This window comes from Nicotiana tabacum, chromosome 7, assembly GCF_000715075.1.
Source record: "Nicotiana tabacum cultivar K326 chromosome 7, ASM71507v2, whole genome shotgun sequence".
Lineage (NCBI taxonomy): Eukaryota > Viridiplantae > Streptophyta > Magnoliopsida > Solanales > Solanaceae > Nicotiana > Nicotiana tabacum.
Window position 1 is genome coordinate 115,709,956 of NC_134086.1, and position 14,721 is coordinate 115,724,676.

General features: G+C 35.9%; 1 protein-coding gene across 7 annotated transcripts; it reads right to left on the bottom strand.

Annotated features, from left to right (window-relative positions):
- Nucleotides 1-3,355: 3,355 nt before the first annotated feature.
- On the bottom strand, nucleotides 3,356-11,594 carry LOC107771188 (uncharacterized). Of its 7 annotated transcripts, none has more exons than XM_016590526.2 (18): nucleotides 11,102-11,594; nucleotides 10,827-10,901; nucleotides 9,578-9,691; nucleotides 9,116-9,175; nucleotides 7,917-7,982; nucleotides 7,743-7,838; nucleotides 7,050-7,133; nucleotides 6,842-6,960; nucleotides 6,658-6,759; nucleotides 6,290-6,406; nucleotides 5,824-5,892; nucleotides 5,533-5,599; nucleotides 5,116-5,169; nucleotides 4,935-5,027; nucleotides 4,746-4,805; nucleotides 4,618-4,656; nucleotides 4,399-4,523; nucleotides 3,356-3,801 (listed from the first exon to the last, which is right to left on the bottom strand). In XM_016590526.2, the coding sequence occupies exons 2-18, from the start codon at nucleotides 10,878-10,880 to the stop codon at nucleotides 3,780-3,782; spliced, it is 1,341 nt and encodes a 446-aa protein (XP_016446012.1). In that variant the 5' UTR covers nucleotides 10,881-10,901; nucleotides 11,102-11,594; the 3' UTR covers nucleotides 3,356-3,779. The 7 variants fall into 7 exon arrangements, 5 of the variants coding, with proteins under 5 accessions (XP_016446012.1, XP_016446014.1, XP_016446013.1 ...); XR_001644767.2 differs by having other exon boundaries at nucleotides 3,688-3,801; nucleotides 4,399-4,492; nucleotides 11,102-11,592; XR_012693488.1 differs by having other exon boundaries at nucleotides 3,688-3,801; nucleotides 4,399-4,519; nucleotides 11,102-11,592.
- Between the last annotated feature and the right edge of the window lie 3,127 nt (nucleotides 11,595-14,721).

The following is a 14,721-nucleotide window of genomic DNA, read 5'->3' on the forward strand; positions in this document are numbered from 1 at the left end:
TTTACGACTTCTTGCCTCAGGGCGATGCAATCCTCAGTTTTGTGTCCTCATTCCTGGTGGAACTCACAGAGGGCGTCAGACTTTCTGGTGTTCAGGTCCGATCTCATCTTCGGCGGCCTTTTCATTTTTGGTCCGAGTATTTTTAGGGCGTAGACTATCTCTGTAGGTGACACACAAAAACTATGAGCAGATAATAGAGGAGGCATACCTCGGTCATTCCAATGAGTTCCCGTCCTTCGTTTTGGTGTACCTCCTTCATAGCGGGGAGATGGGGCGGTGACCGTTATGATGTATGGTTGATGTTGTTCCCTATTAGGTCGTTGAATTGGATTATCTCTTCTTATATTGTCTCTTCGATCCTTTCTTGATTCGGTTGTACCGAGGTTAGTCAGTGGGTCGGCCCGCTAAGGTCATCCTTATCTGCACGGACCTCGGCACACTAAGCATTGCGGATTTCATCCCAAGTGGTTGGGGGGTACTTCATCAATCAACTCAATAGTTTCCTTGTTGCTTTTGAACCGTCCTTACTCAACCCATTCTGGAAAGCTGCGACCGCCATCCCTTCAAACACGTTTAGAAAATTCATCCTTACTCGATCAAACCGGGTGAGAAAATCCCCCAGTCCCTCTCCCAGAGATTGTTTAATAACAAATATGCAGTTTACTCTCGCCTTGGCCTTCTTGTCTCCGGCGTAGGCTGTTAGGAACTTCTCCCATTTCTCCAAAGGTTTCTATAGAGCGTGCTGGTAGTTGCGAATACCATGTTAATGCCCGTCCTCTAAGGGTTTCGCCGAACTTCTTCAGCAGGATGGAAGACACCTCTTCTTTGGCGAGGTCGTTGCCTTTTACGGCGGTGACGTAATGAGTCACAAGATCTTCAGGGTCGATTGTGTCGTCCAGAGGTAAGGCAACATTTTAAAGGTTTTTGTTATAGCATATGGGGAAGCGTCATCATTGTACAACTGTTTGACGAACCGGTCAGCATCTCTCTTCGGCAATAGCTTAGGAGCGCCCAGTATTTTATCGACCCTTTTTGGTGTTTTTTCATTTGGTCTCACAATGCTTTGTTTTCATTCTCTATTTATTTCATCTTTTTCGGAATGGCTGCAAGGTCATTGTCACCTGCACTATCAATGACATTGTGAGTAATACATGTCGTTGGAGGAAGAGGCTGGTTGTATTGTTCGTCCACTTGGTGTATCATGCAAGTCCTTGCGTTTTCTGTAGTCGTGTCTCGAGCGGGCTTGTTGAGGATGCTGGTTAGCGTGTCAATTAGTCACATTTCGAGGAGCTTTTTTTTACAACCGGAGGTGTCTCTTCCCCCAGAGATGTGGAGGCTCTCTTACCACGAAACTTTGTGATGCTGCAATGAGGGGGCGGTGAACCATCTCGCCTAGGGGAGGCACTGGGCATTACGCCTTCGTCTGTCGTTTCACAGCTTTCGTTGATGACGTTCATGAGGTTGGTCGGGAGGTCGTTTATTATCCTCGTCCTTTCTTCTTGGTTACCTGCCATGTTGGGATTTGTGTACACAAAGAAAAGAGATCTTGTTTTTTGTAACGTTAGAGACCCGTGTTAGTTGTAGATCTAGAGAACTAAAAATTTAACTAAAAAATCCCTACAAACGGCACCAAATTATTTGACCCAAAAATATGACTATTGGTTCAAATAATTAAATTTATGTGATAATGGGTTAAACTTAGTTAACAATAATATTTCTAGATGTAGCTTCCGAGAGTATGATAAAAGTTAGATTGATCTGATGAAATAGTGATAACGGTGTGCAATAACTATTCCAAAAAGCGTGAATAATAATGTAGTATTTAATAGCAATGGATAACAATAAATGACACTTAAGTAAATAGGAGGAATGATTCACCCAATAAAGAATGAACTAGATGATTGTCCCTCCTTACAATGATGAGTGACAAACAAATCCTTGAATATTAGAATTATTCTCGGATCTGATGGAAAAGTATGGAATAATATCGACAAGAATCTTAGTGAAAAGGTAATATTTGTATCTTAGTAAGAGAGAGAATCTTTTTGTCAAAGTCTGTTCTTACAAATGAATATTTGATACCTTATATCATGGCCTTTTTTCCTATTTATATGAGACATATTCCTAATAAACCCTAATAATACAAGTGCAGAGAATATCCACTAAAATATTTTCTTAAATATCCTATTTTGAAAACTAGCCGTTATAGCTTCATCAACGGTGCTCGACTTCGACCGTTATCAACACCTCGACGAAGACTCTCATCGACTCTTCGGCTATGAGTCTTGCTACTTCTTGCCACAGCTCGATTAACAACGGCTCGAGGATTCTTTTTTTTAGTGTTATCTTATCTTAACTATTTTAAAGCAGATTTGACCCATACAATTAGAATACTCTTTATTTGGATATGGTTTTACTATAGCTAATTTTTATCAGTTTTATTAATGTATATGTTGTATTTCTTTGATGATGATTTCATTATTTGAATACTTTATTTGGATGAATTGCAATGAGAATGATGAACTTGTTAGGCAATTTAACTTGATTATTTCATTTGGATGTTATTTTTATAATAAGAAATAATATCTTAACTTATAGGCTCAAAATCGAAAATTTGAAATATCTAAATCGATTAATCAAAAATCGAACTTAATCCAATCTAATCCGAGCTTATTTGGATTGGATTTGGATTGATATTTTTTCAATCTGAAACCAAAAATCCAAACTAAAATTTTTGTATCGAATCCAAACTGCCCAAATGCCTGCCCCCTTTTCATCACTAGACAAATCGACTTATTGTTCCTTTTGTTTATTTAAATAAAGCATGAGAAATGCATTGCAATTCAAAAATAAAGCAATTAAACAAAAAATTATTAGTGCTTATGAATACCCTTAGAGGTGATTAAGCATGATGCGCTTTCATTTTCACATCACGATATGTTATTTCCTATCAAAAGTAACGATATCAATTTATTTATTTTTTGGTTAATTTAATTACATTTTTCATTTCTTAATCTTCCCCCCTTTTTTTCTACTTATGCACGGATTGTTAAATCAATCAAACTAATAGTTTGTTTCTGTTATTTTTAATATTTTTCTTTTTTGAGAAAACCTTAGAAATATATAAACATGACTATGCTACACTAACAGGTCTTGTGTCACTCAATTTCAATTAACCCCCTATATTACAAATACAACATTTGAATATAAATACACTTGAAGATGAGAAATTTTGAATAATGTTGAACACTACATATTACACAAAGTCGAGCCATAAAAGTGAGAAACATAAGATTTGCTAGATATTACATACATATTCATTTTAAACGAGGCATAACACAAAATGATAAGAGAATTGAAAGAATTAACACCAATAATGTTATTAATGACCCGGTAAATGTTATCAAATTGAATGTCATAAACATATACATAACATTGGCATTATTCTTAGGTACAAAAAATGATAATTACAAATACACAAATTCTCTATAGAGCAAATTGGAAAGTCCAAAATATGTGAGAAAGAAAAATTATTGCTAATGGAAAAAAGAAAATAATATGAAGTCTGAATTTCTATCAGTCTTGTATGGTATTTATTTACTCTTGAGGCAATCAAACTTCTGTACACAAATGTATAGATAACTGAATGTATAGCAGCTTCTGAGAATGTCATTATGTGTATGTGGCTGTTCTTCCATTTTCTTGACTTTGAAATGGATCAACCCAACATTGATCTTCCTTGGTAGCTTTACGCCATCTATCTCGAAAAATCTTCATTTCTATATATGATTGTCTTCTGACCTGCATAATGTCATTAAACACAATGAACATGAGAAGAAGGATTCTGCAGCAAAGAGTTGCTAAAAATGCACAAGATTTCGTCGCCCATACTCCGTTTGAAGGGGAGTCTTAATGCAACGATAAAGTTGTCTCCGTGTGATCTATAGATAAAGGGTCGAGCAGGGGAAGCAGCCACTACTGCTTGCATTAGGGTAGCATGTCTACATCACACCCCTTGGGATGCAGCCCTTCCCCGGACTTGTGTAAACAAGGACGGAGCTAGAACAGGACTTACGGGTTCGGCCGAACTCGGTAGCTTTTGTCCAAACCATGTATATGTTTTAATAAATTCATCGAATATGTAAGATTTATTAATTTAGACTCACTAACTTAAACAGATAAGATTCAAGAATCCATAAACTTCAAATCGTGGCTCTGCCTTCGTGCGTAAATGCGGGATGCTTTATGCCCCGGATTACCTTTTTTTTTTTACCGTGTACAACGGCAACCTAACAACAAATGAACTACTGGTGCTTCTGGCTAGCCTTGAAGGAAAATGTTAAAACAGCTATGCGTATCTCTTTAGTATGGACATCACAATGGTTGTCTACATCTCACCTCTTGGGATGCGGCCTTTCCCCGGACTTGCGTAAATGCAGGATGCTTTGTGCATTGGGCCTCCCTTTTTTTTTTAACCGTGCACAACGGCAACCTAATAACAAATGAACTACTGGTACTTCTGGCTAGTGTTGAAGGAAAATGTTAAAAAAGCTACGCGTATCTAGTTAGTATGGACATCACAAAAGAAATGCTTTATGAAGTAGAATTTGAACTTACCAAAGACCTATTATCAAATTTCTCAAAAGATGGATTGGCCTGCAATTCCAAAAGAAATTTCTCTTTTTTAAGAAAAACCAAAGGCAGAATACTTATGTAATTAAGCAGGTAAGATCTGCAGATCATACCAATGGATCAGAATCAGTTAAGTTCTTCCCTTGAAGTGAATGATCCAATTCTTTGTTTACCTACACAAATTAGAAACAGAAGTGTTACACAAGCCAAACACTTATCATCATATTGCCCTATAGTGTTAAAATTTCATCAAAAAATGTGCGGACAGGATCAATTATCAATGAAGGGAAAGAACTACTTGCCATTTCTACATCTGAATTACCACCCAAAGAAGGGACAGCCAAATGAGTTATGTACTCTGCATCAACCACACCGACTTTCCTTGTACGATCACCCTGAGAACTAATAACACATATTAGTATCATGCCAGAAGAGACGCGAAACAGAACATTAGTTATTTAAAACTTCTAACTAGGAATTTGCCTGCGCACAATAACCGAGCTTCATATCCAAGCCCCATGCATGGATCAGGTCATTCTGCAGCGAAAGAACAGGTAGTTTAAGACGGCTGCAAGTTTCAGTTAAAATTACTAGTATATCACAACTGAGCAGGTCTTTGTGAGGACTAAAAAGGTAACGTGATATGCTATAAACATAAGGAGCAATAGATAATCATGTTTATTAGCGTACACATTTTTAACCACATACAGAATCATGGAGGAGACAACAGTAAAAAGGCAAAAGAAAAGGGAAATAACCCAAAAAAAAAAAAAAAGATAAAGCAGTGGTTTGCGGTTCCTGTCCAGTTAATTAGTAAAAAATTTGGAACAATTGTATTCACCAATTCACGAGTCAGCTGATTAGCTTGTTAACCACTGGAAATAATAAAAGCTCCGGTACCTGGACCATATACCAAGCACAACGCCAGGCAGCTTTTGAGAATACAGGAGCCATCATTTCTACCCACCTGCACAACAACAACAACAAATAAAAGAAGCGTCAAAGCAGATTTACCCACCTGCACAACAGATTTAATAAAAATGAAAAGACAATGTTGTTTTTATTTCTAACCATAATAAGACATCTGAGCTATAAATAAAAGAAGCGTCAAAGCAGATAGACTTAGTTCGGAGAAACTTGTTATCAGATAATATTACATTGAGAAGAAAACAAAAACTTGCAGTTGTTTACCCCACGCAAGGAGGTGCAGTGCTGTTGTTATCACACCTTTGGCCACTTCTATTTAATCTGTAGAACCTCCTATCAAAGCGAAGAAATTACCAGTCAGCTTTTGGAACGAGACAATGTACATGCCAAAGCAAATAGACAAAAATAATATCAGAAATTTAACTTTTTCCCAAATGCTAGAACCTAGAGCGAAGTGATGTCCGTACTGTAAAGCCTGGTTGCAGGAAAACACACTACTGCCAGCTACATAGCACATATGGGTTAACGGTATTTTTTTGATTTTCTAACTGGAATGGAACTTTCCGTTTCAGTCTCAGTATCTCAAACTCAAAAGGGGGTTAAATCCTTTGGTCTGTGAGCTTGTTTCGCGAGTATAGGGAACAGGGATGCTTCAGCTACGAGTAGTGCTTCAACTTAAATAAGATTAATTTACTGTCCCATTAAGTGAACAATAAAAAATCTGTCTAACCTGTGCACCTTGGATCTCCCTCTGCGTACAGTAATATGATGATGTACCTCTGATTTACTAGCATCAAGTGCTGGCTGTGATATCTCCAGCCCTTCTTCTCTAACAATAGATATGTACCTGAATAAACCGTTCGCAGTGAGAACATTATTTTGTTACCAACTAACCTAATCCACGTAGGTTATTTTTTGCATGTAAAATTACATCACAAAACTTTTTCTTTGAATCTGCTCAATCATCAATCATTGGTAACTTTTTTTAGTACGAAAATATAAGTTCAGTAATCAAACTGTTGTCACTTAAGCACCCAACAGTTTCTCTACTCTGAACTCCGCAACGATATAGAAGACTGCATTGTTAGACAGACTTACTTTTCTGGATGGAAGTTTTCAACTCCAAGGTCCTCATCCCACAAGAAAATGTAGTCGTACTCAGAAACTATATCTGGGTGTAGAAACCTCTTCGCGAACCACCTATATGGAGAGTTAAATTAGTGAAAAACTGCAGGCAACTCCAGTAATCAATAATAAAAAAGTTGATAGGAACGAACTTTACCATTTTGTTTGGTTCATAGCAGAGACATGTAAGACACGGCTACTCCAATCTAAATCATTCCACTTATCCACCACTCCATCATAGTGAAAAAGCATCACAACAAAGTCATGTTCAAGAAACTGCAACAAGTTACATAAACAATTTAAGATGCAGATATTAAGATGACATTCACAAGCTAAACAGTAAGCAAAAGATTAAGAATCATAACCTTCTTAACAATTTCGTTCACCATCTCTTTTTGTTTTATTCCAACTGCAATCCCCAACAAGTTAACTGAATGTGGAGACTTCTTCTGAATATGAAAGTAATGCATCATAACCAAACACAAAAGCATTGAAAAATACCAGAAAGAGTTCAGCCAGTAAAACAATTCAGCTTGTGGGCGAGGGAAATGATACGGTAAAAATTCATGAAAAATTTACAGGTCCAGAACTTTTGCCATATTTCTTGAGAACCACTCTTCGGTTCGCAAACCAAAATTACACACAGGATATAGCATCATACACACATATGTAGGTACACACACAAAAAAAAAAAAAATACACATACACACATTAAAAAAAATATCGTGTGTCTGAGTGATCACATTGACGAACATATTCCTTCTGGCCATCCACTTTACCACCTAAGGATAATTGTGCACGGCCTTCATGACCTTCCTTGACCAGCATAGTCAAGACTGAAAGCTTTCCATAAAAACTCGTCAAAAAGAAAACCTAAGGCTTTCCGAACACATCAACTGATAAAATCCAAGTATTTAAAAAAGCACACAAAAGGATGGAGTATACATGGATGATCCATGAAATCATAATCATTCCCATGCAATGAACCAAAGATTATAGATAATCACGTGAAATGCCAAAAAACTCGTGGATAATCATAGACCGAAATAATTAGTTACCTCAACATCTCCCCACAATGGTCGCATTTCCAGGTTCGTAGTTTTAGAAACAATTCCTTCTGGGAGTGCCTCACTCCCTAATGGCCTGCATTTTTTCTGTGAGTAATAATATGAGAACCTTCAAAGAAGCCAAAGATCAAAAACCAAATTAAATACTAGCACTGCTCCTCAAACCTGGCATTTATTATTTTGCATATTCTCTGTCACGTGACTCTCTTCTTTTTCCTGTCTCGGGGGTACCTAATTAATGAAGTTCAGAGGTTAACTCATGGTGAATCCTGCAACTGTAGGACTATATATCCCAAATCAATCGAAGTTAGATTTCTCTTTTATGCAGCAAATGACTATATATCCCAAATCAATCGAAGTTAGACTAGTCTCAAGACTCTCGACCTGAATTACTTATGTTCTTCCAGATACATCAGTTAAACTTGAAATCTTCCATCTCAAAGGTGAAGTACTAAAGAGAACTAGACATTTTCTGCATAAAAGAGAAATCTCTAACTAAGTTGTGCCTCTTAAGCTTTGTTCTAATATATTTAACCCTTTCCAGAAACTAAATTAAAGGGGTATAAACCATTAATTTAAATCCAAAAGCAAGTAAAACAGACTGTCCATATTTTCGTCGAGTTCTTGCTCTCGTAGCAAGCGTAGGTGAAGGAACTCAGGAAGAGTAAAGAGAAAAACTTTCACAACACCCTCTCTTCAAATCCTCAGGAGCAGCAAAGCACTAGAAGAACATTATGAAGTCTAATGCAAGTAATAACAAAGTCCTACATTCAAACAGATAGTTCATATGGTAACATAAAAAAAGAAAAAACTGAAGCTATAGAACACAGAAAAGCTAAAACGCAGTCTATACAATGTTAGGAAGGGAGGACATGAGGGAGAAAAAAGTGGTACGTCTCACTTCCACTTTTACGAGTTTCTCACTTCCTAGTTGTGGTCTCTCGGTATAGTTTAGAAACTCTTGTATAGAAAAGCAACAAATTGAAAGGGAAAAGACTATGGCCAGTTAGCGAAAGCTAGCCCATACACCTTTCTGGACAATTTAGAATAAAAGGAATAGATAATTCAAGGAAACTAGAAGAGCTCGACAAATTTGAAAAATGTTTTGTATCATTTATGCTCTCATTGCAAAGAAAGAACAAGGTTTTGCATAGATTGTTGCATCGCCTTGATAGGCAAGAATGCCTATACTCTTCCATGGTGATTTAATGAAATCCATGGTGATTTGAAGAAAAAAAAACTCAGACTAAAACCAAGGGTTCTCAATGATGTAGATTTTGGTGAGTATAACCAGAAATAGGAAGAGTCGAATTCAGAAAAGCTAACAACACATCGGCAAAATTCCGTCTTCTGAAGAAACAAACCTCGCATTTTCTGCATTGTCCATTCTTCTGTGCATGGTTCACTGTCAAACCTGAAAATGCCTACAAAAATTCAAATTAGTAGTTAAGCATTCAGTACCAAAGTACCTGTTTTCTGTCATATTAAACAAGAAGCTGAGACATTACACCAAAATATAATGAATGTCAGTTTTGTTATAGAAGGAACAACATAGCTGAAGGTCTACAAGCCTAAATGTCCCTAACTAAAATTCTGAAATGCATCTGAGCAGAAACATCTACGGTAGTCCGTCCCTTTTGAAGATAATAAAATTTCGATGCCAGTTAACTTGCTTTTGCAGGATGAGTGCAAGTGATAACAAATTTAACACTTCAATCAACCAAATCATTCAAGTAGGTGAGGAAAATAATTTCTAGTAGATTATACACGAATTAAAGCGGTTAATAGTAAAATCACTCAAATTGAATGTAATAACTAATTTATACCCTGAAATCCTTAGCCATCAAAGCACTTCCAGTGAAGTAGACACCAAAAATTAAAGCAACAGTCATGAAGAGGCTGCAGATACATGATCTACTTTTAGGATCAGGCACAGAAACCTGAAAAAATGGAATGAGTACAAGATACCTCGTTAAATAGGAAAACAAATTCCATAGTCTTAAATGTTTAGCAATGAAATATTAGTGTTCTCCCCATCCAAACTACATATCCACTTTCCTGAACTGAAAACTCTCAAATACTATTGTATAATGAATAAAGTTATATGCTGCCCAGTTTTTCCTATGATCTTTTAACAGATAAATTTTAAGTTACCATTCATAAAAAGAAATTAAAAAAAAAAAAAACTTTAAACAGACAAATTTTAAACTTTCATATTGTTAGTCATACAAAGTCAACCTTGGACATTAAAACCAGGATAGAGAGAGTATCTTGATGAATCGTTAACTCATATGTCTTTTTTGTTTAACATAGTAGAATGAGTCTCCAGGATGACTTGGTGAAGTATCCCGTCTTAAGTTAACGCCAGTTTAATAGTAGCACACCATAGAGGTTTTACTAAAAATGTCTTACAAAGTTTACATGAATCCTTAACAAATTTGCCACACACAAACTGGAATTGGTTTTGACCCTCAACCTTATGCTTTTGGCTATTGCAACCTTTAGATAATATCCAATCATAGAATAACAGAATAACACCCTAACCTTTCCTTGAAAACTACTGCTAGTACTTATTATCAAACAAAGTTCATTATGTTTCATAATTCTAATGTCAGTATCCATTATCTAGTTTAATTAAGTCCAAGGACCAAAATAAAAGAATTAAACTCTTAAAAAGTTTTAAATAAAACCTAACTGAAAGTATTTGAGTTTTGCCACTAGGAGACAATCTAGTTATCCAGATGCTCAAATTAACTTTTGCTTCTTCAGTACAAAGTGAAAGAAATAGAAGCGGGACCATAACAAGTACTACTGCCTATTCCTCCCTTTACTTACAAACATTTACAAAGGACACAAATTCGGATAGAAGCGACACTATTGACCCTTCTTCTTATCATATCAATATATAATTCTAAGTTGCCCAGTTCAATGCTTCTTATTTTCCTTCAAATCCCCATAATTTTGAAAAAATTCCTGGAACACTTAAATTAACCATGTAATTCTAATAAGAACCTTCAATTTCCCAATAACTTGAAACAAACAGACAAAATAGAAAACTTTTGTTATAAAAATGACATTTTTACTGTTGTTTACTCTTCCCTTGCTTTTCACCAACCCCAGAAACAGCATTAACCACGTCAACCTCAATCACTGGAAACCAACAAAACAAAAATACTGTAACTACATAAAAAGACACAAACAACCTCAAAATGATTAAAGAAAGGATAAGTTTGAACTTCAAACTGTAACAGTACATACATAAATTCTAGTAGCATGCAACTTGAAAAGTACCCCCACCACCACCCACCCACCCACTAATCCAAGACAACTGAAGAAAAGGGGTTACTTACAGTGTTCAAAGACTTCATCTTTGCATTAATGAAGCTCCAAAACAAGTACACACGACGGGTTTTTGATATCAGATATGCTCAAAAGAAGCAGAAGAAAGAAAGAAAAGAAGAAAGAAAGAAAAGAAGGAAGGACAAAAAGATAGACTTTTAAAAATTGGAGCTTTTCAATCAATAGAATGAAGAAAGTCCAATAGTCCTTATAGAAAAGCAACGCGTCAAAAATAGAACCCAAAGTCTATAGAAAGAAGGAACAAAAAGGATAGGTATTTTGCATATTCAGTCACTTTCAAAAACTGCTCAAACGCTGTCCCTCCCTCTTCCCCACACCTTCAAACCTTTAATTTAAAAACAAAAAATAAAATCCCACCATTACCAATATGTATAGGTGTTGAGATAAATAGAAGAAAGAGTGTCCGGTTTTTTAATGAAGAAGAAGACAGAAGTACAAGAATTCAACTTAAGAGAAAAAACACTTGAGAAAAACAAAGTATTCTTGAAATGCTTGAACCCGAGTTACACGGATTTGTATAGTCGTTCTTGGACGTGACCAACCTGTCTTCTCGCGAGTAGTAAAAACCTTCTCTACTCGCTACTTACTATTGCCACGTGATTAGTGGAGCCCACTGGCGGTCGTGGAATAGTTATTGTCCAGTTATGTTATGCTAATCCATAAGTTTAATTTAAGTAATCCTTTGCTTTAGTAAAAAGGTTAATGTCTTGCTAAAATGAGAAATGAATTGATGGAATTTGTTAGAAGGAAAAGGATAGTAAGTTTTTTAATGTATAGATGTGACAGTTGGATATGGTTAATGGTATTTCCGTTGTACAAAATTAGGAAAAATAATACATATATATAGGTGTGTTATATAATAAAAATATAAATTTTATATATTTTTGTGACTATCCAATGAAAATAAATTTGGCGACGGGTTAAAAGTGATGTTTGCCTGTATCGAATTTATTGTTCTTGTTTTTATGGAATATTTTATTTGTTTGACATTCTATAAGGAATAAGTGGAAGTTAACGTTTTTGATTAGATATTATTGGTTTGGTTTGACAATTTTTCACAATCTTGATTTTAATTCTATGTAAGGCGCAGCATCCTAATATTTAAAAGTTTTATTGATTTGGTCGAAGATTACTAAAATGATTAGTTATTAAATAACATTGCAAAGAAAGGTATAGTGGAGCTAACGTGACTTTGAAAGGCTTCAATTATTGGATTAAATGGGAATTAAATTGAAATAATTTTGGAATAAGGTGGCGTGTGTTATGATAAATATCACATTATGGTAGATGTCTACTCGTCTTCCATAATCTTCATCTCAAATGTTTAATGACATATTCAATGATATATTTTGTATGTTCAATGACATATTCCATGATATATTTTCTTCACTTTTTATGCATATATAAATGTCTTATAATAGATAGGAAAATACACACAATTGAAGAAGAAAAACTCTTCCTTCTCTCTATTTCCATTTCTTGTTCATGTTTTACTAATTGCTTTTATTTCCTTGTTCCATATTGTTACTTTGAGTTATATTTCATAATGCGTTATCAGCACGAGTCTCTAACCAACTGTATATATATCTACAAAAAATTTCCTACATCCAGAAAGATTACAATTAGAAGCCATACATATCATCACATGGTTAAATGTAAAGAGAAACTACATATGGTAAGTAATGAAATGTAAGAAGGTATGATTATCTTATACTTGTCATTCCTTTAAAATCTCATATGCACACAACTTCGTACTACACTTGTATTGCATAAGCACATATTAATATTACATCTTTTATATCACATGAACGGAATGAAATTTTCGAAGTTCTATATGTGAAAACTATAGCAGCAGTTAATTGTTGATATGATGCCTGTCGTGGTAACCAAGGATATGTTATATAAAACAAGAGATACTTCTTTGAAATATCTAGGTTGATTAATTACTTCTTTGAAATTCGGAAAACAAACCAGCTATTAAGAAAGTATACTTCATAATTTATGATTGTATCATTTGAAAGCAAACAGTGATTAGTATGACTACTAGAAGAGGTATTTTCGAGTATCTATGATCTACTTGATGTTCGCTATTGACTTACCATTTTTAAGTATTTTATATGAATGATGCATAAGTTACAACTAGTAAGTTGTTATCTATAATGTCACTTTTCAGGTAATACAAATGCTGAAGTTATTTATTAGTACTATATATGTGTTGTTACTTATATATTGTACTTTTGATAAATTTATTCACTAATTGCTTGGTTGAATTGAGTGAAGGAAAGTTATGGCATTAATTCAAATTCAATAGGTAGAGTATACCCTGAAAACAACAATATTTTTTAGAGAAGCTCAATAAATATTATGACAATAATTTTGTGACGACCCGGCCAGTCGTCTCATGAGTTACCGATCCATTTCCCCCATTTCAGCTTCTTTACGCTTCGTTATCCGTGTTTTATGTGATCGAGTTTATTAGTTCGAGTTCAGAGAGGATTTGGTAAGAAATGAGACACTTAGTCTCTTTTAAGAAGGCTTAAGTTGGAAAAGTCAATCCGATGTTGACTTATGTGTTAGAAGGCTCGGAAGTGAGTTCCGATGGTTCGGTTAGCTTCGGGAAGTGATTTGTGACTTAGGAGCGCGATCGGAATGGGTTTTGGAGTTGTAGAGAAGATTTAGGCTTGAATTGGCGAAATTGATATTTTGGCAAATTCCGGTTGATAGGCGATATTTTGATATAGGGGTCGGAAAGGAATTCCGAGAGTTGCAGTAGCTTCATTGTGTCATTTGGGATGTGTGTGCAAAATTTCAGGTCATTCGGCCGAGATTTGATAGACCTTTTGATCGAAAGCATAATTTAAGAGTTCTTGGAGTTCTTAGGCCTGAATCCTATGTTAAATTGGTGATTTGATGTTGTTGTGAGCATTCCGAAGTTTTGAGCAAGTTTGAACGATGTCATGAGATGTGTTGGTACAATTGGTTTGAAGTTCCGGGAGTTCTGGGAAGGTTCCGGGATGTTTTAGTGCAAAAATCATAGTTGTAGCAGGTCTACAGGGGTTGCAGGCCCCAGAACTCACCCATGCGGTCCGCACAAAAATGAGTGCGCCCGCGGTGAGTGCTGTGCGGCCCGCACAAAAGCGGGCGCGGCCACGGTAGGCGTCGCGCGGACCGCACAAAATGGTGTGCGGCCGCGGTGAAGAACATTCCGTTGGTCCTACTTAGGAAGCTCATATCTTTTGATCCACAAGTAATTTTGAGGTGATTCAAAAACAAAAGTTGTAGCCCTTCGTGTCCAGTTTTCCGAAAGGTAAAGATATAGCAATTTGGACATCTGCAGCAAAATTTATGGCCAAAATACTAAAGTTTGTCACTGTAGAGGGAGGCCTGTGCAGCCGCACGTTGCCTTTGCGCGGACCGCACTGGCTTGCGTGGACCGCGTGAGTTTTGGTGCGGCCCGCAGTAGCTGATACCTGAGGGGTACCTATAAATACGAGGTTTTGGGTTTTATTTAATATTTTGACCTAGAGAGCTCGGATTTTGGCGATTTTTCGAAGGTTTTTCAAGAAATTCATCGGGGTAAGTGATTTTAACTCAGATTTGGCTAGAATAC